Source organism: Podarcis gaigeae, assembly GCF_964106915.1.
Source record: "Podarcis gaigeae genome assembly, chromosome: 9".
NCBI lineage: Eukaryota > Metazoa > Chordata > Lepidosauria > Squamata > Lacertidae > Podarcis > Podarcis gaigeae.
Genome location: NC_139685.1, coordinates 57,059,880 through 57,087,725, shown reverse-complemented (window position 1 = coordinate 57,087,725; position 27,846 = coordinate 57,059,880). Strand labels below are relative to the sequence as shown.

General features: G+C 41.2%; 1 protein-coding gene across 10 annotated transcripts in view; it reads left to right on the top strand.

Annotated features, from left to right (window-relative positions):
• AIMP1 (aminoacyl tRNA synthetase complex interacting multifunctional protein 1) overlaps nt 1–27,221 on the top strand; it is a 36,345-nt gene extending 9,124 nt beyond the window's left edge. For 4 of the 10 annotated variants that reach the window (XM_083756815.1, XM_083756818.1, XM_083756810.1 and 1 more), the window contains 6 exons: nt 3,921–4,054; nt 7,337–7,450; nt 9,734–9,898; nt 11,807–12,012; nt 15,379–15,547; nt 26,966–27,221. In XM_083756815.1, the coding sequence (XP_083612941.1) occupies nt 3,940–4,054; nt 7,337–7,450; nt 9,734–9,898; nt 11,807–12,012; nt 15,379–15,547; nt 26,966–27,132 (936 nt within the window). In that variant the 5' untranslated portion in view covers nt 3,921–3,939 and the 3' untranslated portion in view covers nt 27,133–27,221. Of the gene's footprint in view, nt 1–1,348; nt 1,443–3,920; nt 4,055–7,336; nt 7,451–9,733; nt 9,899–11,803; nt 12,013–15,378; nt 15,548–26,965 lie in introns of those variants that run through there. The other 6 variants (XM_083756814.1, XM_083756816.1, XM_083756817.1 and 3 more) reach the window with 3 other exon arrangements.
• Nucleotides 27,222–27,846: the final 625 nt, after the last annotated feature.

Here is a 27,846-nt window from a genome sequence, read left to right as displayed (position 1 = left end):
GTAGGTTTAAGCAGCAGTAAAAAGTTTATGAAGTGATTCAACTGAAATCTGCTAAGTGCTACTAAAGAGCTCTCAACTAAGCTTCCGCAATGTGAATTGAGTAGGATCGTGATTTGACTCGTTCAAGAGTCCCGCAGCTGAACTTAACCTACTGAAGTTCCCATGTTCTACCACAACAGCTGTGCTAGGTTTTTTGAAAAAACAGTTTGCAGCAAAGTTTATATTTCTGTATGTTTGTTTAAATGCTGACATTTGTTTCCCTTGCTTAATCCAAACAGGGGGAAAAATGCTTGATCTGCCTTGTGTCAGTGTGGCTGGAATACAAAATCTAAGGACTTTTGCTTGCACTCTCTCTCTTTTTTTAAGCATTTGTGATTTATGGAATAATTAAGTCATCGGCTGTAGGATATCACACACTGTGACCTGGCTTGCATGTAGCTCTAAGCCAAACTATGGCTCAATGTGAAATTGTGAGTGTGCTGGTTCCAGAGTAGAGATCCCGGCCACTACATTCCCCCCTTGTTTCTCCTGCTGTTGCCCTGCCATGAGCTAACCTTGGTTTGGCTGAACCTGCTGTGTGAACCTGAGCTTGTGGGTTGTTGCACTCCAGATAAACCACAAGCTATAAAACAGTATCCACGGCTTGTGATTTGTCTGGAGAGGACAAACTGCAAACTTGGGTTTGGATGACACCCTGTGTGAAACTGTGGCTATTCTCAGCACCTGTCGTCTCTTGTCTAGGAACCCTCACGCATTCTCACTAAGCCATGGTTTGGCTTAGTGATACATGTGAACTGGGCCATTCCTGCTTGATCATTAAACCATGGTTAACTACATTTGTGCCATTCCGCAGTCCTGTACTAGTGTCACTCTGGCATAAAATGACAGTCTATACTGTTACACTGCTAGGCTCTCTCACTGTTGTTTCGGAACACAAATTAAACAAATTGTGAAATATCTGTAAAGCACAGATAGGTTACTTTTCAATCACTGCAGCTTTGAAGCAGTAATTGTCTTATAGCTGAACCCATAAGTTATTATTTGAATAGAAAATAGAAAATCTGTTATCTCTTGAATGACCAGAGAGCTTCCCAAGTGAAAAAGGGGGAAAGCCAGAGGTGTTAGCTTCAAAAATTCTGCCGTGTAGCCATAAAACTCATCAATCCAGCACTTACTGTGGCCAAATTCAAGTGGTCTTTCCAGGCTTTCAGTATGATAACTCTGAAACTAGTACATTTCTACATGCATATCATCTGCAGAATATTTTCTAAACCTAAGCACTAGTCCAAATATATGACTGAAATACCATCCTAATATCTTGTTGAAGTGGTGTGCTTATAAATAGCTGACCAGGACCAGTTGCTGCCACACAGTGTGGCTGGGTGCTTTTGAATCTGGTTTATGCTTTCAGTTTCAGCACTGGACCAAATATTAATATTCAGGTAATACAGAAACTAGCAGAATAATAAGGGTTGTCTCCTCTTTTTTAACCATTCCAGTTATTTGGGCTTAAGAAGATATATTTCTTTTCTTTCTACTTGATTTAACAGTGCATAGTGAACTGCGGGTATAAAAAAATGACACTGGATAAAGTGATTATGTTTTCTGTTTCTTTGACACATGATTAAGTGCAGTCATTTGGGGGATTCCTTTTATTGTTACTGTCCTCATTATTTTGGCCTATAAAGCCCAGGATTGCATTTAATACTGATTTTATGTAACTTGCATGCTTTCTTAAATTGTCAGGGTATATTTTTGGATCCTTAAAACACAGTTTGCTAGTAAGAAGCTTCTATTTCTTTGTTTAAATGCTGTGTCTAAAGTGTTAAGACTTGTATATTGAAAGCAGATGCTTCAGAAACGAATTTAAAGAATAATACTAGGCTAGATAGAACCAAAAGCACAACTTGTGAATATCACAATGTCTTCTTTGTTGTGAGATCTCTTGGTTCATAATTATTTTATCAGCTAGAATTGTTCTCAGATTAGCAAAAAGAACCCAGTGTTTCTCTCAGCATTAAGGAAATAACCAGATAATCGTGTCACTGAAGCAAGTTATTGCCCTCCAATCTGCATCAGAAATTAGTTTGATTTATAGCTGTGGTTTTTCCCATGACATTCCTGTAATTACAATGTATTAGAATAATTAGAATAATCCCTGTAATAATCCTCCAGTTTTATCTTCTACAAATTATAAGAAGTTGAGAAGTCTTTATCCCAATGAAAACTGGATATTTTGTTGCTTTAATAATTATGTTGTATGGTAGCATGTTTTGTATATAGTGACTTGGTTAGCCCATAAGTATTATGAATAGTATTCTTAGACAATGTATTTTTCAGAAACTAGTTTTTTTTTTATATAAAGTACAATTGAAGTGATCTGATGAATGGGGTAATAGCAAAGGACACAATTTAGAATTTGATGTTTCAGACAAGGCAGCTATGCTGTAAATCGCATGTTTCAGCAGTCATACATTTTCTGCTGTCTACAGCATTCTAGATTTCGTAGACTACTTCAGGAAAAGTACTCTACCGTTCTCATTTCTAGTGCTGCTGTGGCAAACAGAGGGAAGAACAGAAAACAACATTTGGCTGTGTTTGTCTAGTAACATAGAACATACATTTAATCCTGCATTAATTTAAAAATCTCCCTGGAATCAGGACTGGAATCTAAAACCTACTTGAGGCCTTTTTTCTTTGAACACCAGTCCTTAAGCTTTAATTGCTAGGTTCTTTTGGTACGAAAAGAAACAAAGGGGAATCTTTAAAAACCAGGAATTGCACGATGCACATGGTGAATTGCTTTTCTGTGCAGATTACACAAGATGTTTCTTTGTCTTTTTGCTCTGGATCTTCATGCTCATAGAAATAAACTACAGCTTACTGCCTTGAAGTTTATACTTGCGCTGTGAATTTTCCTCTTATATATGGCGGCTTCAGTCAATTTTGATTATACAAAATTCTTTCTTTATATCACTTCCTGGATACATGCTGCTGCTGTTTTAGGCTTGCTGTTTTAGGTTTGTTCAGAAGTAGAGATCATTATTAACTATGTGCTCTTTTTTTAAAAAGGTATAATATCATTGTATAATATATTTTCAGAAAAAATAATATGAATAACTACACTGGGTAAAACCCAAAGTAGCAAGAGCAAATGTCTGCTTGTGTAATGGCACTTTTACATCTTCCTTCCCCCTCTACCTCCTGCTCCCAAATATGTTCTGGAGGGGTTAGAGGACCTTCCAGAGCAAATATTGGAGGTGTGTCAGGGTGGAGGCAAGGGGGGGGGGGAGAGAAAGTTCTATAGCAGAAATTGATCTCTATGAACACGTGGGTGAAGATCACTGGATGTTGCCCTTTAACTTCCATAGCCCTTCCAGTGTTGACAGTTAGCAAAGTTTTATTTTTTATTGATAAGTTGGCAGTGCCACACAAAACCCTTATACCCATGGGCCTCCAGATGTGGTTGGACACCCAACTCCCATCAGCTCCAGCCATCATGGCCCAATGGTCAGGGATGATGGGAGCTGGAGTCCAGCTACCTCAGGAGGAGCACAGGTTTCCCACCCCTGCCCTACACCTCAATGCTCTTTTGGAAATCAGTAGTGGTTAAAACGACCTAACTTTAGCAGACTCAGCCTTGCATTATATAAAAAGTAGAATTAAGAAACATGTTTGTTACAGATGGTAGACCATAATCACTTTTCTTCCAGAATACTGGAAAATAATGTCACACAGCAAAATCAGCTTGACAATTCCTTTTAATCTGAGTGTTTTAAGTTAGACAGGGCAAACCCAATAGGCTCTATTGTTAGATGTTCTACGGCGCTGGCAGTGGCTGGTTCTTAGTCAATTCAAAACAGAGCTGCAGATAATTGCATTAATAAAACATTCACATCATCCTGTTTCCTTTTATTCAGGTTTTTCGTCCGTTCCTTGATGAAAATGGCAGCCAACAACGCAGTTTTGAACAGGCTGGAGCAGAAGGGCGCAGAAGCAGATCAAGTTATTGAATACCTTAAGCAGCAAGTGGCTCTTTTAAAGGAAAAAGCCAGTAAGGCATCAGTCTTTGACCTTATCATTTAAATGTGCTTTGTCATAAAACTTGCATGCAAAATCTGTGAGCAGAGTTGAGAATTTCTTACTGTGAATCTAGCCCAGTATGTAAACCCCAGAATTTAGGTTATACCTTCCCTGCAGCAAGCAATAAACATGCTAAGTTTCCTATCATTTTAAAAAGCAAAGGAATTACCAGGTGTCAAAACAGTTTGGATACTTGGCAGGCCCCCAACCTTAATTATTGTCATGGCTGTAAAATGAACAACTCCTGAATTAACTTTTATACTTGATGGCACAAGGTCTTCTCAGGGAAGGTACATATGGAAAAAGGTATGCCAGGCCATGTAGGGCTTTATGGACAATAATAAACACATTGAATTATATAGAGAAAATAATTGTCAGGCACTGCAAATGTCCATGCTGTTTTCAAGAACATCCTCTGTAGAGCGCATTCAGTAGTCTAAACTGGGAGGCCACTACCTTTGTGATTTAACAAGGCATAGGAGCCAGTGCATAAAATACAGTTAATAAAACATTTCTAGCAACTATTATCTTCTGGACATCCAGGTAGAGTGCCAGGACTAAAAGCATGCCAACGTTTAAAGATGATGCCAGCACGTTGTAGCAACCCTGAAAATGGAGGATTTTTACAGTTCTGTGCATTGTGGCATGCTGGAATTGATCTTCTCCTGTTCCTTCCAAACATACGTAAGATAGGTGTCCCAATCTTGAACTCATTTAAATAGTAGGTGCTGCAGAAATGTAGGAGATGGTGTGCACATTTGTAGCTCCCAACCACAAAATGGATTTGAAGTATAGCATGTATATTTTAATGCCTTCCAAGAGATGTGTGTATCTTGAGAATACTCACTCACTGGATATTTTCATACACAGTCCTTCAATTTAATAATACGGTGAAGACACATGGTTCAAATCTGCTTGTTTCTAGAAGTGTTTGGGTAGTTTTTATTTATTCTGCTGGTTCCCGTAGATTTTAATTTAAAAGTTTTAGAGTTGTGGTGCTAGTTTGAATTTTTGTATATTAGTGTGTAAACTGTCTTGAGAGCTCAGTTCAGGCCTATTAAATCAGATCTGTGTCCCTCTGGATTTTGTTGGACTATAATTCCTCTCATTCTTCGCTATGTTGGCTTGTGCTGATGGGAGTTGGAATCCAACAGCATCTTGAGGGTCATTGCCCCCCCCATCCCTGTGTTAGATGAATAAAAATGTAATTCCTGTTCATGGGGAGAAGAGAGTTATAATCCACAGGGTGCAGAAATATTAAGCCCTCTTTAAAGAGCAAGATAGCAAACTCTTGCTCATGTGTGTGATACCAGAAAAGGGTCAAGTCCAGTCCTTCTCAAGGTGTAGAATTCTGCTATAACTAGAGCTGACTGTACTGAATGGTGGCATCCTCCTCTTGAAGAAAAAATTGTGTGAGAGCTGTGTAAATTTAAGCCACCTGACTCTGAAGAATTTACAGTTTGCTTCTCTAGCATTGTTAAAAGCCCACCATATAAAACCGCCTTAGAGATAGATGATTGATCTATCTCTATGCTTGATTGAAAGAATCTCTCTAAGGTTTTGGTTATAGGTTATCCCACCCCTAAACCCAGGGTCCTTTAACAAGAGATTCTGGAAATGGACATACAACTTTATACATGTAGATCATGTGATTGATAACTAAGCTTTTAGCCCATGCTGTGATAGTGCTAATTAATAACTTTGTGCAGTTTATTGTGACTTTAATAACCCTTCAACAATTTGTCTGCATGGATTCTTAATTGTCTACTTTCAGCATTGATTTGTCCAAGAGTTTGTTGTGATACCTATGAAATTCTTTGACTAGGTCAAGATTAAAAAAACCACAAAGCCCCAATCTGTGTTATATAATGATCTAGAGCCATAGCTGAAGCTCTTTAAGCATATTTTTATCTTTTGTTATGCTTATGTACTTGTGTACAAAGCTATTATATATTCCAGTGGTTTAAAGCAGGCTTTACTGACCTCTAGCACTCTATAAAGTTTTTGGGACTTCAAGTCCCATCAGGCCCAGACATACCGCATGCTGCTTGGGGCTGATGGGATTTGGAGTCCAAAACATCTGGGGGGCACTACAAGCTGACAAAGGCTGTGTTAACATTTGTGGACTATAGCACAAAGCAAAAAATAAGTGTCTGCCACCTTTTTGATCGTATTGTCTCCAGGTCCAGGGTTTTCAGCATATTGTTCAATGTGTCTGAACCGAAGCCTCACATTAAAAAATAAAAATTCCAAAGGAGTCATTTTGGCCTAGAACCAACAGACAAATGTTCTGCTTATAAATATAAGAGATCAAACTTTTCAACAGTTTCTGCATTGCCCTCAGGTAGTGCCTCTAGAGTTCATTTCACTATAGTTTACAGAGAAATGCTCTGTCATCTTCCTTCCCCCCCCCCCCCAGCTTTCCTGATGTAGTTATAAGGAAGACTTTTAAACTAAAGAATAAACAGTTTGGCTATGCATTCCATTGTAATAGGCATACGATACAGTTCCAAATTGTATTCCCGCAAGAACCTTAGAGCAACAGCTCGTTTCTCAGAGCAGGTGCCAAGGAAAAGGGGAGCTGGGGGGGAGGCGCCCAATGTGATTAAAAAGTCCAATTCTGGCTATGCTGTGGAATTAATTGAAAAAATACCTAAGACTCAGCAGTAATAACAGATATTAGTGTGTCATTTTGACATTTGTGTGGGATGGTAAAATATCTTTAATAACTGAGAAAACTGAGGTGTTAAGTAGCTATATATGGGCATTCTGTGGAAAAAGCAAGGGCTAGAACTCACATCTCCTGCTCTCATTTCCAGAGCCTTAATGGAAAAAACATCTTTCCTTTTAGTTGCTATGTTGAGACTTTCTCTGTTGTCACGACTCCCCCCCCCCCCGTTTGCTTTTTTTAAAAAAGCTGATAGTTTCCGATTTCCCCCCTACAACAGAATCAATCTGGAATTTGAGCACTGCAAGAAACTCCTAATGTGCTCTGTACTCCCGTATTTTTTTTGTCTTAATTTGATTATTGCCCTAGGTTTTTTTTTAATAGGAAAGGATTTAGAGGGGGAAGCATAAAGAAGCGCACTAATGCACGAATTGTGATTCTTCTGTTTTTTGAAGTTTTAAGAATAAGTGGGTCTTAAGTCAACTTTAAACCCTTAAACCCTGAATTTCAGAGTTGTGAAATTAAGCTTTCCCTTTATGACAGTATTGTGTATGTGATTCCTAATGGAGAATTTGTCTCCTGTAGTCTTGCAGGCATCTCTGAGGGAAGAAAAGAAGCTTCGTGTAGAAAATGCCAAACTGAAGAAAGAAATTGATGTGCTGAAACAAGAATTGATCCAGGCTGAAATTCGGAATGGAGGTGACTGAAATGGGGTTGGGGGTGGGAGAGCAATGTCGTCTTAGGCAAGTGTGGCTTCTTCAGTCTGCAGAACACTCATTTCCCATAACAAGGGGAGAAATATTAGGGAGGCACTGAAGGGAGAAAGTGTATTTTGGGGTGTAGAGGGATATTTACCCCAATTCTTAGATTTATGAAGAAAAATATTGGTGGTAAGCTACTTGTCTGGGTAGTATTCACTACCTGTTTGACACCACCTATACATTTTGTTCTACTGCATCATAGCAAACCATAGTAACATTTCAGAAGGTGCACGCTACACTTTCTGAAATGTTACTCTACATGCCTTTAGGATCTGGAATGTTGTGAGAGGCGAGGCTGAGCCAGCAGACAAACTGGAGTATCGAGAATCAATCCTTTTCTCAAATACGCAAATTCTAAGCTGTTTTGGTTGAAAACTGGTGGCGGAGGGGAAGAAGGGATAACCTGGAATATTATTTGTGTGTGCATGCAAAATACATACAACCCTTATAAGTGACATTTTCTTCTTAATTCTAAAGAATGAGGGGAGCTGTCCCAGGGGGCAGGAGTCGAAGAGGAAATCCTGTTGCACAAGCAGAAATCCGATTGCATGATACAGTGGTGCCTCGCAAGACGAAATTAATTCGTTCCGCAAGTCTTTTCGTCTTGCGAGTTTTTCGTCTTGCGAAGCACGGTTTCCCATAGGAATGCATTAAAAATCAATTAATGCGTTCCTATGGAAACCGCCTTCAGACCAGGTCCGGGGACAGTCTGTCCCCCGACCTCTTCTGAAGGCCGGCGGGGGGCGAAAGTCTTTGTCCCCCCTGCCTGCCTTCCCGGGAGAGCAGAGAAACGCAGCGCTGCGTTTCTCCGCTCTCCCGGAAGGCAGGCAGGGGGGAGCAAAGACTTTTGCCCCCCTCCAGCCTTCAGAAGAGGTCCAGGACCTCTTCTGAAGGTGGGCGGGGGGCAAAAGTCTTTGCTCCCCCCCCCCCGGCCTGCCTTCAAAAGCCATCCGGGATAGCGGGAAGCGCTTCCCTGCTATCCCGGACTGCTTTTAAAATGCTGGCGGTGGGGAGCAAAGCCTTTCGGCCCCCGCCGGCCTTCCTGGACCTCTTCTGAAGGCCGGAGGGGGGGGAAAGGCTTTGCTCCCCACCGCTAGGATTTAAAAGAGGTCCCCGGAGATTTCCCTATGGGCTTTCTTCTTGCAAAGCAAGCCCATAGGGAAATTCGTTTTGCGAAGCGCCTCCAAAACGGAAAACCCTTTTGTCTAGCGGGTTTTTCGTCTTGCGAGGCATTCGTCTTGCGGGGCACCACTGTATTGGAAGCCGTTATCCACATTTTGCTTCCTTCAAAATTGTGCATACAGAAATATTTTATGTGAGCCTCTGAGTTTAAGTACATAGAAATTGCCTAAGTTTGTAACTTACAAACTTAATTTTATGCTTGCCATAGTATACTATGAACTTTGTATACTTGGGACTTTGGCTACCGTATACATGCAGCCAAATGAGATGATATCATCCAAAGGATAGGTGGTGTTATCACTTAAAGAGTGTGTGTGGTGCACTCTGCAAGTAAAAAACGTGTCTCATTGGAATGGGTGGAGAAGATAAATATTTTAGCCCTGTCCAATCCTTGTGTTAGGGGAACACTCAACTGTAAACCAGGTTAAAAGCATATGTTAGTAACATTATACTCATTTTATGTACTATGTTAGCAATCTTATACTATGTTAGTAACCTTATACTAATTTTATGATGTGCTTGTCTTCTAGCTTGGTATGAAGCTATTGTCCAAAGCAATAACTTTAACCTATTGATTTTTATATTTCAATGTATTTCATCCCTATTGTTTTTAATCTATTTTAATCTGCTGACTAAAATGCCACATTTAGCTAAGGCTACAATCTAACTTGGAAGCAAGTCTCAGTTCAATCAGAATTTATTCTAATTAACGTGATTGGCACAATTAATTCTTGCTGCTATCAACAGTCTGATTGCCTATTAACTCTCATGATGCTTACCCATAAAAGCCAGAAGGATTAAATTTAATATGTGTAAGTGAACCCAGACATTTGGAGATGACAGAATCCCAATATTGAAATTTATCCCTGCATTTTATTATTACTAATATTTCACAAAACCTTTGAAACCTACAGAACTCTCATTTTTGATTAATGGATTGAATTTTAGCATTTTATACATTTTATTAAATAAATGTGTAATATTCCTGCATTAAATATATCTTGGCAATGTTTTGAATCTTTCTTTGTGTTTAATGTAGTGAAACAAGTCTCTCTGCCGCCCAGTGAAACACCTTCTGCAACAGCATCCTTTTCAGAAGAAGTCTCTCAGCCCGCCGCTGCTGCAGCGGTCCCATCTGACCCTAAAGACCAAATTAAAGGAACAAATGAAGAAAAGAAGAAAAAGGACAAGGCGGAAAAGAAAGGTGATTTTACATATGCTACTTGGAAATGTTTGAAGTTCAGTTTCATTAAAGGTAAAGGTAAAGGTACCCCTGCCAGTACAGGCCAGTCATGTCCGACTCTGGGGTTGTGCGCCCATCTCACTTAAGAGGCCGGGGGCCAGCGCTGTCCGAAGACACTTCCGGGTCACGTGGCCAGCGTGACAAGCTGCATCTGGCGAGCCAGCGCAGCACACGGAAACGCTGTTTACCTTCCCGCTAGTAAGCGGTCCCTATTTATCTACTTGCACCCAGGGATGCTTTTGAACTGCTAGGTTGGCAGGCACTGGGACCGAACGACGGGAGCGCACCCCGCCGCGGGGATTCGAACCGCTGACCTGACGATCGGCAAGTCCTAGGCACTGAGGTTTTACCCACAGCGCCACCCGCGTCCCTTCAGTTTCATTAATATACACCAAAAAGGAATGTTATCAATGTAGAAGTTTTTCAGGAAAATTATTCTGGACTAGGTTAGGCAAAGTGGTAAGTGAATGTCTGTGTAGCTTATGTGAAATAAAAGCTCAGAAGTAACAAATGATTTCCATTTAAAAATGCTCCAAAATTTCCAAAGTAATTTAGTTTAATACAATATCCTTAGAAATGAAAAGAGAATTGTTAGAATTGGAGGAAACAAGTGGGGACACGAAACAAACCTGTTGTATGGTATCCCCACTTCTTGTTCAGTGCTCCAGCCATCTTGGAACAGGGGCCATATAGTCCGGGGTGGGTTAATAATAATAATAATAATAATAATAATAATAATAATAATAATATATTATTTATACCCCGCCCATCTGGCTGGGTTTGCCCAGCCACTCTGGGTGGCTCCCAACAGAATTAAAAGCACAACAAAACATCAAACATTAAAAACCTCCCTAAACAGGGTTGCCTTCAGGTGTCTTGTAAAAGTCAGATAGTTATGGGGTGGGCGCCACTGCCGAGAAGGCCCTCTGCCTGGTTCCCTGCAACCTCACTTCTTGCAGGGAGGGAACTGCCAGAAGGCCCTCGGACAATGGGGGTGGAGACGCTCCTTCAGGTATACTGGGCCGAGGCCGTTTAAGGCTTTAAAGGTCAGTACCAACACTTTAAATTATGCTCAGAGACATACTGGGAACCAATGTAGGTCTTTCAGGACGGGTGTTAATATGATCTCGGCAGCCACTCCGAGGGTGGCGGACAGGGGGAATCGAGTGGAGGAAGTCCTGAACCTAAGTGATTTATTTCCATGTAGGTGCAGTTGATCCAGAAAAGTTCCTGGTCAATGGGAATGCGGGGGGGGGGGGGGATATCTTTCCCAGCTTCCTTCTTCCTTGATCCTAATACTGTTCACTAAGTATAAGCCCAAGCAGGCAAGATTCCTTTCATTGCCACCTCTTTCCCCTTTTTCACAACTGATACCTTTAACAGTCTGGGGAGCGCTCTGTGGTTTAACTGTCCTCAACATTCCACAGTCCTTGAAGAACAAGTCCTCAGCAGGCCAATTGTGAAGGTTCTAGCCTACTTGCAGTAGATTGAAATTAATGGACCCAAGTTGGTTAGGTCCATTATGAATCTTTGTTTTTTAAAGCTATATTTACAAGTTAATATATTTCTGTGATTCTAAGAATCCTGTCAGGTATGCAGAAACTGTAACCTTATTTTTGGGTAGGTGCATTTTGCCTCTAAGCAAAACATTAAAGGAAATGGTACCATAATTCTATCTAGTTATCTATGTTTAAGGAAGCCTGTTGTCACACAGTTGTAATATTTTGGGTCTCTGTTTTGAAATCAAAGAATGTTAAAATGTACCGTGGGATTTCTTTTCAGACAGGGAAAAAGAAAACTTGCTTGAATTTCATTCCCGGGGATGTGTGTGGCTGTGTAATTAAACGGCTTCCGATTTTGTTTCAGCAGAAAAGAAGGAGAAAAAGCAGCAGTCAGCTGCGAATGATGACTCAAAGCCTTTAGATGTTTCCCGACTTGATTTTCGAATTGGTTGCATCACATCAGCAAAGAAACACCCAGAAGCTGATACTCTGTACGTTGAGGAAGTTGACGTGGGAGAAACAAACCCTAGAACTGTCGTCAGTGGTCTAGTGAAACATGTTCCTTTAGAAGAGGTACATAAAGAATTCCTTTGATACTTCCTTTGAATTCTTCTTTGCTAAATAAAGTTTATTTTAAATATTTAAAATTGCTTAGTTTTAGTTTTGGCACTTAAAGTTATGCAGCAGAAGGATACTGAAATAATCTCAAGTTCACGAACTTATTACTTAAGAAACAAATTAAATAGAGGGGAGCCAAAACAAATCTAGCTTCTGCCAGTGTCAGAATCTGACTCCCACAACAACTCAATGAACCTTGGTGATCCTCTTCCTGTATGCAGCACACCTGGAGTAGCCAGTAATAACTTCTCAGTCTGCATCTTCTTGGCCAAGGGTGGGAGGCCTGTGGCCCAGCAGATGTTGCTAGACTACAGTTCCCATCATTCCTGATCATTGTGGCTATGGCTAATGGGAGTTTGAACCCAACATCTGCAGGACCACAGGCTCTCCACCTCTGTTCTAGGCATATTTCAGTGGAATGTGCTCTTCTCCTCTTGTTGCTATATATAGGATGCTGCGGCAAGTGGGTCAAGGTACGATGTCTCTTCATCTTTAACCAAGTAGGAATGTCACTTGAGCTATTGCAGCCTGTCCGTCAAGCAGAGGATGCACTATGAATGCCTTTCATCCATGTGTAAGGCATAGCCATATTTCTCAGAAGCATATGCAGTTTTCTTCTCTTGGGATTTAAGAAGCCCCTAGCAGGGAGGAAATATGAAATAGTATTCTAGGCTGGATCTTTAGGCTGGATCTAGACACATCAGAGAAGTGATTCACTTAAATGCATTGTCAGCTTCATACAGGGAAATCCCGTTGGCAAAAAACGGGACTCAACAGCGCCATCTGGGGTCATAGTGTTATAACCCCTATAAAGCGCTTTATCTTTGCGAATGTAGCTGAGTCCCTAATTCTGCTATTTCATAGCAAAACACACCTTCTGGGTAATTTTGAGTAAATGTGTAATTTGAAATTATTTCTTGTAATACTGGTGGAGGAAACAAAAAAAAATATTTTGAATGTAAACTTCTCTTCTTAACTTACAGCTGGAAAATGCTCAACTTTCACATATGCATCTGTTCTGTCCTTTGTCCATTTTGAAAGATGGAGACATACCTTGAAGGAAATCAGAAGCGCCCATGTACACTATCACTTGAATGATAGAATCATAGAATTTTAGAGTTAGAAGGGTCATCTAGTCCAACCCCCTGCAATGCAGGAATCTCAAATAAGGCATTGATGGCAGATGGCCATCCAACCTTTGCTTAGGAACCTCCAAGGAAAGAGAGTCCACCACCTCCCAAGGGAGTCCATTCCACTGTCAAACAGCTCTTACCGTCAGATGTTTAGTTGGTATCTCCTTTCTTGCAACTTGAATCCATTGTTTCAAGTCTTAATCTCCAGACTCATTAGGTAGGATCTGTGCAGCTAGGTCCATTAGGTCCAGTCGCAGACGACTTTGGGGTTGCAGCGCTTATCTCATTTTATTGGCCGGGGGAGCTGACATACAGCTTCTGGGTCATGTGGCCATGACTAAGCCGCTTCTGGCGAACCAGAGCAGTGCACTGAAATGCCATTTACCTTCCCACCGGAGTGGTACCTAGTTATCTACTTGCACTTTTTGGCGTGCTTTCAAACTGCTAGGTTGGCAGGAGCAAGGACCGAGCAACAGGAGCTCACCATGTCGCGGGGATTTGAACTGCCGACCTTCTGATCGGCAAGCCCTAGGCTCTGTGGTTTAACCCACAGTGCCATCCGCATCAATACAGCTTCTTAAGGCATGCCTAAAGATTGAGGAGTGCAGTTCTTCTTCTTTGCCCTTTTTTGGCATTGTCCTCCTTTTCAGCCTCCCCCCAAAGTTCAGGAATGTTTGAAAAACCCACCTAAGTTTCAGAAGAGGTTTGCCATGAGCAAGGGTTGTAACTCAGTAAACATGGGTGCAGAATTCCCCTAGACCTGCATAATTAGCCCCATGGATAGTTGTGTTTGCATAGAGCACTCATTAGGATCTACTGCTCACTTTTTCTCTTTCCTAGGAAATATAAAAAGGACATTCCACCCCCATAGTCAGCTCCGTGTGTGTTTTGGTAGTTATATTATACCAGCAATTGCAATAAAAATATGAGAGACTGTTTGTTGTTGGCTTCATCTGTGTCCCAATATGTTTTGAAGCATCCAGGGCATTGTGTTTTGCCTCTTACATAAAATACAGTGGAATCTCCACAACCCAGACAGCTTGAAGGACACCCACACTATACGGAACTGCAGTAAGGAAAACATCCTTTCTGGCTGAACATATTGAAATAAGCCAGATCCTGAATTTTAAGCAATATTTATCCAATATAATATTCAGGAAAGGAGAAGGAATTCTGTTCCTTGTTCTGACAGTTCCTGGTGTTCCAAACATCCATTTAGTACCTCAGTTTAAGACAGCTGGGACTGCCTTAAATTTATCCAACAGTTCATTGTAATCAATGAAATCCCAATGATTTTAAGGCAGACTGTTGCATATTTTAATACATAAGGTGGTTAGAAATGGGCTGCAGCTCATTTTATTAATGTCTAATAACCATTTTTAGTCTCTTTCTCCTCAACTTGGCAAATGTATTAATTAAAAACTGCTGCTTAAATTACAATTTGTGTGGAAACACGAACATCGGTTTGTATGCCTGGTAGGTTTTTGAATATCATCAGTAACTTTATTGTCAAAGATCTTTTTTGATTTATGTCTATTAAAAGAACAACAATCTGTTTTCTTGACCAAGTTGTTAGTTGCAATGTTCACTAATGAGGCCTCATTGTTCTGCTTATTCATTGTAGTCTTCCCTAGTGGGGGGGGGAAGAGGAAAAAACCCAGAAGCATTTGTAGTTTTAAATAAACGAATTGCAGTGCACATTATGGACAACTGTTTTGATAAAATGTGCTTCAAAAATGTCCTCCTGTCTTTGGATTAATTTTATCCTGAGTGGTAAACCACCTGGGCATGCTTTCTCTGATTAGTTTAGAAGGATGTTTTTACAAAAATTCCTTAAATAACTGTTAAAAGTTGGAACCCAGGACCACAAAGAATGGAAAGTCAGTAAAACATTTTTTCAGCCATTATATCCAAGCACCCGGACACAATGTTGTCTTTATTGCACCCTCTTGTGTGTCTGTATTAGAAGACAGTTATCCTTAATTGTTTCCTGGCTTTTACTACTGAATTAGTCTTGAAAGAATGTTAATTGTTGCTAACATATTTGTATCTGCATAATTGGTGTTTTTGCGTGTTTTACTGTGCAGTTGCATGCATTATTTTTTTCCCCTTGCTTCCTCATTGTGAAAGAAATGCAGAGAAGCCTAGCTACATTTCATTTTTGTTTTAACTTATGTCCCATGTACAGATGCAAAACCGGATGGCGATATTTCTCTGTAACCTGAAGCCGGTGAAAATGAGAGGAGTTTTGTCCCAAGCCATGCTGATGTGTGCTAGCACGCCAGAGAAGGTGGAGATTCTAATCCCTCCTAGCGGGGTTGTTCCTGGAGACAGAATTACATTTGAAGGTTTCCCTGGTAAGCAAAAGCATCTTGGAGATGGGGATATCAGCAGAAATTGCTGAGGAAATATATATATCAACATGTACAGAAACGACATTATCCAGTACTTTTATCATTAACGCTAATGAATGAAATGAGGAACGGCTAAGGGAGCTGGGCATGTTTAGCCTGGAGAAGAGGAGGTTAAGGGGTGATATGATAGCCATGTTCAAATATATAAAAGGATGTCACATAGAGGAGGAAAAAAAGGATGTTTTCTGCTGCTCCAGAGAAGCGGACACGGAGGAATGGATCCAAACTACAAGAAAGAAGATTCCACCTAAACATTAGGAAGAACTTCCTGACAGTAAGAGCTGTTCGACAGTGGAATTTGCTGCCAAGGAGTGTGGTGGAGTCTCCTTCTTTGGAGGTCTTTAAGCAGAGGCTTGACAACCATATGTCAGGAGTGCTCTGATGGTGTTTCCTGCTTGGCAGGGGGTTGGACTCGATGGCCCTTGTGGTCTCTTTCAACTCTATGATTCTATGAAATAATTCTTCCCTGTGAGTGTAGCCCAGTGCATGCAAAATTTGCTGAAAATAATTTCGCTTTTTCTCTGCACCCACCTACACCCCACATGAAGGAACTTTGAAATGCATTTGTGAATTGTGTGTGAGGTTGTTGGTACTTGCAAAGAGGAGGAGGAGGAATATGTCACTATCAACTTGCAGAGACTGGTAGAACTTATTAAGCAGTGTCTGACAAATGGATGGGTTTGCACAAGATAAACTTTATTTTTTTAAAAAGGGATAAAGCTGTCCTGTATTTGAAGGAACTAGATAGGCTGGGGAATACTTGAGAATTGCCCAGGAAGTTAGTGCTTTAATGAAGTACAAAATTTTCATATTGAAAAAGTATGAAAGAGCAGCACCAATTAGGAGGTGTAAATGATGGCGTAGAGCAGTGTTTTTCAACCACTGTTCCGCGGTGTGCCGCGAGATGTTGCCTGGTGTGCCGTAGGAAAAATTGAAAAATTCAAAAGATTTAAAAATAAAGTATTTTATAATTTTTCATATTTCTGTTTACTTACTATTTCATAATAAAGTAATTATAAAATACTTTCTTTGTGTTTATTTGATTCCTATTCAAGAGAATTACTTTATATATAGTCAATACAGGCACAGAGTTAATTGTTTCAACATTTTCTAATGGTGGTGTGCCTCGTGATTTTTTTCATGAAACAAGTGTGCCTTTGCCCAAAAAAGGTTGAAAAACACTGGTGTAGAGAGTGTACCAGTGGTATATTTTTACTGAGAGATTGTAGGGAAAGAACTGGTGCATAGGAAAGAAAATGAAATGGTTCCAATAAAATGGTCTTGGTTCAGATAAAATGTTAAGAATAGAGAGTTGTATCCAACTCTTTTATTATTATTTTTTAGAAGACATCTGAGGGCAGTCTTTTAGTCAAGTTTTTAATGTTTAATGTTTTATCGTGTTTTTTATATTCTGTTGGGAGCCTCCCAGTGTGGCTGGGGAAAACCAGCCAGATGTGCAGGGTATAAATAAATTATTTTATTTTATATTTTATTTTATTTTATTTTAGTGGACTTGCTCTTCCTTCTGTGTTCCTCCTGTGCCACTTAACCCCCTGTCTGCTCTGGAGAATCCCACAACTGTACAGACCAGATTTTTATTTTTATTTGGAGGAGGGCACAGAGGTAAAAGGAGAGGAAGGGGAAATGCTGTTGCTGGGGCATAAATTTGTCCCACTTGTGCAAGAGCATGGTTTAGTGCAACCCAGGGCTAACTTTTCTTGGATTTCTAGTGACTTTACAACATCAGTTGATGGTCCATTGGTTGTAGATTTGTAACCGGTGAGTTTTGAGCCCATGCCTAAATGGTAATCCTGTGCCTGCCTGATACTCTTTGGAAGTGAATTCTGCAGGACAGCTGCCACCACACTAAAAAGGCTCTTCCCTTAGTAGACATAAGACAAACTTCCAGAGCTTACAACATTACCAAAAGTGTCATTCCTGAGGATCTAAGAGGCTGGGCAAGGGTATATAATAAGGAGTTCTTGGAGGTAACCTGGTGCCAAGTTATTTAGAGTTTATATGCCAAAAAGGGACGCAGGTGGCGCTGTGGGTAAAAGCCTCAGCGCCTAGGGCTTGCCGATCGAAAGGTCGGCGGTTGGAATCCCTGCGGCGGGGTGCGCTCCCGCTGCTCGGTCCCAGCGCCTGCCAACCTAGCAGTTCGAAAGCACCTCCGGGTGCAAGTAGATAAATAGGGACCGCTTACCAGCGGGAAGGTAAACGGCGTTTCCGTGTGCGGCTCTGGCTCGCCAGAGCAGCGATGTCACGCTGGCCACGTGACCCGGAAGTGTCTCCGGACAGCGCTGGCCCCTGGCCTCTTGAGTGAGATGGGCGCACAACCCCAGAGTCTGTCAAGACTCGCCCGTACGGGCAGGGGTACCTTTACCTTTACCTTTATGCCAAAAACAAGACCGGTACATAGGTGTCATGCAGTATCAGTACAGCATTCTCCACCAGTTGCAACTTCTGAACCCAACCTTAAGAGAAGCAACACATAGATTGCATTGCCATAATCTTAACCTAGAAGCTACTTTATTTTCTAGAAAAGGCAACATATATATATATTTTTTCTCATCAAGAATTGGAGAAAAGAGAGAACAACACAGCCCGTATATTATCCAAGAGCAATCAAATTGGCTGTTTCCCATTGATCTGGCAATATAATATGATAGGCTTAATACCACAAACATAAAATCAAAGAAGGCATTGCCCAACGGACTCTGCAGTCAATAACAAACCAGTTTTTCAGTTGAAGCCGAAATTGTGTTGCCAAAAAACACATCTTGTCAAACATTCCGTATCCCTGCAATGAACGGCCATATGCCTCCCAGCGGAATTGGCTTAATGGATATGTGTGTCCGCTGTTTGTCCACATTAGAGGATGATTAGATTAGATTTGCACTGCTTCTAAGTGTAGAGATTCCATATGTGGCTCTGCTCTGACATTTATTGAACTGATGAGAGCATATGCCTTTAGATGTTGTCAAATGGCTTAAAATGCAGGTTCATGGTTGCAATAAATATTTTTTTATTAGCAAGGGCTATAGTGGCTTCTAGGACAGTTAACAACCGCACTAAAAGTACTGTTTATGCATAATTGCAAAGTGTGCACACTGCCCATTTAGCTATCAGAATTGAAAAGAGTGATAGATTATACCAAATTACATCACCGCTTTTAAAATAAAAATGTCTGGGGGAAGAAAAACTGCAGTTAATGTTTCTTTTCCCTAGGGCCTATTATCCCTAAATGTCAACCAAACAAATGTTTTCATTCCCAGAGGTTAAATTCTAAAATTCTACAGACACGGTTTTTTGTTTGCTTGCATGAAATTAGATTTATGTGTGGAAATCACATGATTATAACCCACCATATTATAGTTTCTTGGGCGTTCCTCCTTTCAAGTTGTGTGTGTGTGCGTGTGTGTGTGTGTGTGTGTGTGTGTGTGTGTGAGAGAGAGAGAGAGAGAGAAAGAGAGAGTTTACTAAACATGTAAACAGTATTTGATTGATGAATTGTTCTTTTACAAGTCCTTTTAAAGTTTCCAATATGATGTTTATTTTTTAAAGGAGAGAAGTGTCATCAGTCATAGTTTAATTTATTTTCCAGCTAGTTCTGATAAATTAAGAGTTGTCTGTTATTTCTAAACAAAACAGAGGCATGATCCATAAATATATGCCTTTTTAAAGTGTCAGTGGAAACATTTTTCTACTTTGACCTGCATATCAAACTATAGCATAAACCAGGCCCTCCAGATGTTTTGGACTACAATTCCCATCATCCCTGATCACTGGTCCTGTTAGCTAGGGATCATGGGAGTTGTAGGCTAAAACATCTGGAAGACAGCAGGTTGGGGAAGCCTGGCATAAACCATAGTAGTACTTCTGAAAGAGCATCATTGCATGTATTCTTGTGAGTTGACTGTCTTCTTAATCCTAACATCATTTCCTTCTCTCACACTTGCCTAAATGCTTGTAAATGATTCTGTTAAAAGCTTACTGCTCATCTATTTCCATTTAGAACTTTGTATTAGGAAAGCAAAGGAATGTTTGATTGCCATCACCCCCCCAAAAAAAAAAAACACAAACATGCCCCTACAAGTGTTCTAAATCATTGTTAAATGAGAGTTTTTATTTTAATGTGCTTTTGTCCGTATTAAAAATAACCCCATTACACTTTGAGAAAAGCCCTTGAAGCTCCAGTTGTTGTTTCCTTTTGGGGATGCTTAGGGTCCAGTTGCAACTGGATATGGCTTTATTGTGGGTTGTAGTTTTATTTTTAACTGGATTTTATTGTTGCATCTTATTGACTTATAGTCTGCTTTTGACAAAGTACTTCACCAAAGACCTCTGTGTAAACTTTGCAGTCATATAAGAAGAGCAGAGGAAAAAGCTCGCTGGAAGCATGGGTGGGGAAACGATAAGTAAATGGAAAGCTGAGAGTGGTGGTTCTCCCTGTTGTTGTTGTTTAGTCGTGCCCGACTCTTCGTGACCCCATGGGCCAGAGCACGCCAGGCACTCCTGTTTTCCACTGCCTCCCGCAACTTGGTCAAACTCATGCTGGTAGCTTCAAGAACACTGTCCAACCATCTCATTCCTCTGTGGTCCCCTTCTCCTTGTGCCCTCCATCTTTCCCAGCATCAGGGTCTTTTCCAGGGAGTCTTCTCTTCTCATGAGATGGCCAAAGTATTGGAGCCTCAGCTTCACGATCTGTCCTTCCAGTGAGCACTCAGGGCTGATTTCCTTAAGAATGGAGAGGTTTGATCTTCTTGCAGTACATGGGACTCTCAAGAGTCTCCTCCAGCACCATAATTCAAAAGCATCAATTCTTCGGCGATCAGCCTTCTTTATGGTCCAGCTCTCACTTCCATACATCACTACTGGGTCAGTTCTCCCTGACTCTCCATTTATTTATTCCCCCCCCACACACCAATATAAGGTGATCGCATAAGTAAAGCAAGCGCAAGTTGCAGGCTTACTGTACTAAATTGTTCAGGGTCATTAAAACGAATAGATTCTGAAGAGCTCCAGAAGGACCTCTCCAAACCGAGTGCATGGGCAATAAAATGGCAAATTAAGCGAAGTGAAGCAAGTGTCAAGTGATGCACATTGAGGCAAAAACATCTTAGTTTTACATATATTCTCATGGGCTGTGAACAAACCCAGGAACCTTGAGGTCACAGTAGACAGCTGGATGGAGATACTGACCCAGCATGCGGCAGCTTTGAAAAAGGCAAATTCCCTGCTTCAGATCATTAAGAGAAGAATTGAATATGCCTCTGGATACCAGTTGCTGGAAATTGCAGGCGGGCAGAGCGTTCAGGTCCTGCTTTGTGGGCTTCCCAACCAAAATAACAGGATGCTGAACTAGATGGGTCATTGGCCTGATTCTGCAGTCCCATCTTACTTTCTCAAGGAAAGGAGAGTTGGAGTAAACTCTCCCCCCCCATATAAATTGATTATGAAAGAGTCTCGTCTTTCCCCACCCCAATCCGTATTACATACATGATTCAAAGGTTGCACTGAGGAACTAGCCAGTGTTGCGTGAGAGAAGACTTTGTGAACTTTACCACTGCTTCCTTTCTGATAGGAAACCAGAGATAACTCAGGAGTTTTAATAGTTCCAAGTGAAGGATTTATAACCCATTTTAAGTAAGTTCGGTCTTCTGAGGCTATATATCTTAGCTGCAGAATAAAACAGTGCTCCCTAAAGCACCAAAGGGAAAGAACTGCTCACAAATCTGGTAGCTGCGAAATAAAGGCAGTATATTCTCTGAGAATATGCTGTACCAAATTGTGCAAGAGACTCATTCTGACACCACAGCCCATTTTTATTTTGTATTAGTTCTCCTGATACTGTGGTATAGGGTAAATAAATATTTGAATGGGGACAGGGTCTCTATTGGAAGATGACTAATTTGCAAAAAAAGAAAAAGAAAAAAAGGCAAAGGTGATGGAGAAAAGATGAATGATACAGAACTGTTAGAGCTGCCTCACTTTTAAAATTGAACCAACCAGCTTAAAGAGAGTGTCCCAACTTTATTGCTTCCTTTATTTGTAGATTTATAATGTGCTTTTTGATTGAAGCCCACAGAGCAACTCACATCATGAATATAATGCAAGGCATACATTAAAAGCCAGATACTTAAAATAAAGTAAGACCAACCCAGCTGGAGCAGGTGCCTGATGTTGTCTTTGACTGCTTCCATCTGTCTCTCTCTTCTCTTCTTTCCCACCTAGCAATTGGTCTTAGCTACCGTATTTTTCGCCCCATAGGACGCACCGGCCCATAGGACGCACCAAGTTTTTTGGGGGGGAAATAAAGGGAGGGAAATTGTTTCCCCCCCCCCCCAGGCGCTTGTGCTGTTCTCCCCGCCGCCCGCCTTCAGACCAGGTCCGGGGACAGCGGGAAGACGTGCTGCACCTCCCAGCTGTCCCCGGAGCTTGCGGGGCAGGCAGTGGGGAGAAGCACTCTTCTCCCCGCTGCCCGCCTTCAGACCAGGTCCGGGGACAGCGGGAAGACGCGCTGTGCCTCCCCGCTGTCCCCGGAGCTTGCGGGGCTGGCGGCGGAGAGAAGCACGCGTCTCCCCACCGTCAGCCTCCAAACCACATCGGGAGACAGCGGGATGGCAGCGTTCCACCTCCCCGCTGTCCCCCGACCTTGTGGGGCTGGCGCTGGGGCTCTCCTGAAGCCTGGAGAGCGAGAGGGGTCGGTGCGCACCGACCCCTCTCACTCTCCAGGCTTCAGCGAAAGCCTGCATTCGCCCCATAGGACGCAGCCCCATTGGACGCACACACATTTCCCCTTCATTTTTGGAGGGGAAAAAGTGCGTCCTATAGGGCGAAAAATACGGTATCTTGAAGAGGGAAAGGGGACATCAATTGCAAAGGCAACTTTGATGTCCAAAGCAAGGAAGTGCAGTTTATATTTTTGAATGGCACATTGGATGGCTTTCTCTTTTTAACCGTTGGTGTATACCATGGCTCCTCGCTGGCGATTGGAACATACTTTTATTTACATAATAACCCACGACATCTGGAAAGTTTGAGTAAGGACACAGCGCATGCTGTAAAATTCCTTCTGAAACCACAACCTGCTGGTTTAGCCATTAGTGGCTCGCGCTGCTGGAGCTTAAACGTGATCCAGGGCCTGTGAAGCCCTGTTGTTAATTCCCGGTGAATTTGGGTCCAGCCACTTGCTTTTACCAGAGGAGCAGAAATACTGAAGTGTAGCGCTCTGCTGTGCCACACGGCAGCCTAGAAGAAGTTCTCCCATGAAGTTTGCCCTGACATACTTGCGCATGTCATTTGCTTGCATTCATGCAAAGACAGGAGCTGTGCGCAGCAATCTCTGGATTTAGTTTGGGAGCTCATTGTCTTTTTAAATAATAATAATAATAATAGTAATAATAATAATTTATTTGGTTTTTCAAATTAACATTTTACAGAGATATATCATACATAAATAATAAAAACAAGGTTCCGAGAAATCTCCTGGACTTCCATCCTCCTCTTTGTGGGTCCTATTATTAATCATTTCCTCCTCGCATCATTTATGATGATTCAAATCTTTTACATCTCCATTGTGTCCAGAATTCACCCTTAAACTACAAGTGATATTCCAATCCCACTAACGAGTTTAACTGTTTACAATGGTCTTTTAAGATAAGTTATAAATTTTCCATTTTTCTTACTAAAATGTTGGTCTTCCTGATTTCTGATTCTTCTGGTCATTTTGGCATAGTCCATCAATTTCATCTGCCATTCTTCTCTGGTAGGAACTTTATCTTCTTTCCATCTCTGTAACATGCGTGCAGCTGTGGTCTCATACATAGTCTTTTCTGCTTCCTTGGGATTTTGGCACCTAGGAGCTCATTGTCCTTCAAGGTCATTTGCCCCAAGTAATTGATGTGTGGATGCCTCTTGGAGGCAGTAATGAGTCATATGAGTCATCACTGCTTTCACAGGTTTCGAATTCTGATCACATAGGGCCTCTCTGGAAAAGCACATTTAAAGATACTATCTTTCTCATCTTCCTTTAAAATGAACAGGATAGTTTACTCAACAGCAAATTTCAAAATTCTAGTTAAATACGAACTTACTGTAGCTTTATTTAATACTCAGTTCAGACTGGGGATGGGGAATGTGTCTATAGAGATAGCTGGACTGCAACTCCCAACATCCTTGACCATTGACCATGTTTGCTGGATCTGATGGGAATCAGGAGTCCCGACGATATCTGAAAAGGGGCCACAGATTCCCCATCTCTGGTTTGGACTTTTTCACTTGGAAGCATGTACACATTAATGGCTTGAAACCCAGTGAACTCATCCACTCTGTTGCATTTCAAGTTGCTGCACATACCAGAGATCGGGCAGGGATGTCTTCAACCTACGCCCATTGTCTGATTCATTTGCATGCACAACGGCTGCCTAAAATGTACACATCTCAACTTAACTGCAGCTTCCGTTTTCAAATCAGGTGGAAACTTCTTTGATGGAAAGCCCATCAAATGGGAGTATTTATCGAGAAGCTACAAGATACCTGTGGATTGTGGCGAACGTTGTGTACTCTGCTCCAAACACTAGCAGTGGGAGCCCACTGGACCCAGAATAAGCATTAATGTGTACACTACCTTAGTGTACTGTAACAATTCTGAAGAGAGGCTTTTCTGGGTCTTGAGTTCCTCACTTACTGGAGGAAAATATCTCTTTACTTACCTTTGGGCCTTTCACTCAAGCATCCCATGCCTGTTCTGTTCCAACTTCTGGTATGTTTTCAGTGCTTGGACGAGCCAGCTCAGCAGAGCAGTATAATGCCTGTCAGTTAGCTTTTCTGCAAATTTAAAGAAAGCTAAGTGCTCTCCCCAAAGAGTAGGAATCATGAGTTTTCTCCCATCTTATTTTTAGCTGTCCTTCACAGTGGTTGTTTCTCTTGCAAGAAGGGGATGCAGAGGGGAGGTTTACTGTGGAACGCACAACACAGTGCTCTGGTAATGTTTAAAAGTGGTGCCTGTGCTAATCTAATACAAGCCCACCACAGATCCCAGGGGAGCTTGCCTGGGTATTCCAAAGCAAGTTTTAATAAGATCCAGAAGGTGTTTGTGTAATAAAAGCCAGATTTTAATTTATTCTTGAAAACTAAATTTGCTTTTATAATGTTTGCATTTGAAAAGGATTGACTTTACCTTTGGGGTGATATAATTTTTGCTTTGCGTAGAATTCTCCCCTCCCCCCCCCCCCAAGTATCTAGCTTACTCCAAAAGTTGGGATGGGGTTGGGCAATGATTTGTTTGCTTGTTTGTTTACTATGGGGCAGATCATCTAGGGCAGGGCCGGCTAACCTGTGGTCCTCCCAATGTTGTTTGACAACCCCCATAATCACTGACCATTGGGCATGCTAGCTGGGGCGAATGGGTGTCAAGAACCAGCAGCATCTGCAGGACCACAGGTTAGCCACAGGTTAGTTCTGGGTGCTTTATTGTTTCTCCAAAAGGTGAACTGGTTTCTCTATAAATTACTCGCTGCCTATGGCTGATGCACTGAAGCTTCTCTTCGTCACAAGCCGATCTGTTTAACAGAGTTGTAGCGGGTTAATCATAATTAACTCTATGGCTGTTGCTGAGGTGGAAAGCTGATCCCCAGCCATCTGGTAGTATAATTGGGTTGCACCAAACTCAAGCAAGCTCCACGAGGAAATGCTGTGGCCATTTCTGCGCTCAGCTTCTCCGACATATAAACCTGATGTACTATTAATACATTTGTGGCCAAAATTAATCAAAGGTGGCTTATGGGGCAGTTGCACCTGTAAGCATCCAGTATGCTCAGGATGAAATCAGTTAGTGGTTGTTGTTGTTCTGTTCCCTTTCAATAGTTAACACAGAGTTTGAATGGAAGCAAAGAGTTTCTGTCCCCACCACACCCCTTATTGCCATTTCTATGAACAGAAGGGTTTTGATCTTAGAGGAGCAATGACAGTGGTGTTTGGGCATGGGTAGGTGTGACTTTTTATGATTTCCCACGTCCCCTGCAGCCCCCAACGTATAATCTTCCACACTGTCCTGGAAGGCCCCCTAAATTCATCTAAACTGTGTGGAAATGGTACTGAGGGCTGCAGGAAAAAGTGGGTTGTCAAAAGTCACCTCTTTATGCCATCAGATCCTATGGGCAGAGTCTTCCCCAAAGTTGTGCACCCTAATTATTATTATTATTATTATTATTATTATTATTATTATTATTATTTCTCTAGCTCTGTTTTTCTTGCTCGTGCAGCTGGTTTCTATGATGTATTTTGGTTTGCTTTCTTTATTCTACTTGTGAATTCCTTTGAAGTTTTTAGTTATTATTTTTATTTAAGAATAGGTTGGTGTCATTGGATGTTGGTCCTAATATTGTGTACCTGATTTTGCAATACAGCAGCTCCATGAGCTTTCTGAAACCAAGAATTCTTTCAGCAAGCACGTGTACCTAGCGAATGTATTAATGTGGACACTAATTGCTGTATGAATCTTGCACTAGGGGAATAAGGAGTAAAGCATTACTGCTGCTCGGAATGGCCTCTCATGTTTGTGATGGGAAGCAGAACACCTAGCTCACTTAAATAGTTTTGATGATCTTACTCTTGGGCTTTGTATTATTCCACTATTGTGACTCCCTTAACCATTCACAGCAGTTTCAAAAAGTAGTAGGAAAAGAGCATCAGACTTACTTTCCCTAGCTCCAGCTTTCCACAGAATTGGTAATCCTTGTGTGCTTCCTTGTTTTGAACATGTCTGAGTGATCAAAAATAATAATAATTAGTGGAGTTAAAATATTTTGTTTGTCTTTGCATTCCAGTTCCTCTCAGAGAGCTGCTTCATATCTAATCTACTTGTGGATAGCTATTGGAACAAATGTTAAGCATTGCTATTAATAACCAGAGTCTGCTTCTAACCAGAATTTGAAGTCATGACTTTATAACTGGTTTCATATTCGGGTTAGAAGCAGTAATGATGCAGGCTAACCATGGTGCATAGCTAACCATGGTGCAGGGTGAAAGGAATTGGCATGTGGGAGGGAAGATGGATGAGGGAGGGGAGCTTGCAATTTCATGGCACACTTTCCTTAACCTTTGGTTTAAAATAAAGGTTCTTCTGACTGTGGCAGCCAAGAGATTCCGTTCTTCCTTTTAGGCGCTAGATCTGTTACAGTTAAACCCTTTACTTGGTGGGTAAACTATTTTATATGGATCAGAAAAAGACTCCCCCCCCCAAAAAAAAAATGTATTTAATACATTGATTTCTAGCAGCTCATGCCATTTCCAATACATTTTGAAAGGAAACAGTCTTTAAAATGATTTATCCTGCTTTCATGTCTGTCTGTTTTATAGGTGACCCTGAACGAGAACTTAACCCTAAGAAGAAAATATGGGAGCAGATCCAGCCTGACCTTCATACTGATGGCCAATGTGTTGCTACATACAAAGGAGTGCCATTTGAAGTGAGGGGGAAAGGAGTCTGCAGAGCTGCTACCATGGCCAACAGTGGAATCAAATAAACATTTATCGGTTCTGCAAGCGCTTTAGGTCATTTTTAATGGAAAGGAATGCAAACACAATTAAAAACAAATAATTGCTTCACCCAAAACTATGCTCATTCATTTTTGTACACCTGTTGCCAAATAATGAGTTTCCATGGCTAACAACTTCATATTTCTCTTTCATCGCTTCCTGCTTTCTGGAATCTGAATATAGGCATTCATTAGGTGGAGCGTAACTCTTGCTTTCAGGGCAAATGGCTTCTAAAAGGGCAAAAGGAGGTTCAATATTTGTGAAGTGGGAAATAGATTAAGTCAGAGGAACTGGGATAATGATTATTTGGTGGAGGAAGGGTCAGAAACGTCTAAACAACAACAGTTGGTAGATAAATGGTATGTGTGTTTGGATGGATGTGCAAGTTGACTTTGCATGCTAAGGATGGTGACTGTGCCATGCTATAATTACTTTATATTAAATCATATTGGAAAAACTACAGCTGTAGTTACTGATCACTTAATAACCGAAATCACCAGTTGAGTTAAATTTGGCATACAAATTTTACCTACAAGTTTCTGCCTAAATTTAATTTGAGAAGTAGGCTAAGATGAAGACTAGCTATGACTCAATTAGATATGACCTGATACCAGGAAATCTAAAAGCTGGTTTTAAAAAAATAAAATAAAAAATGCTGTAATGAAATTTTATGTCACACATTGCATATTTTTTTTATTTTT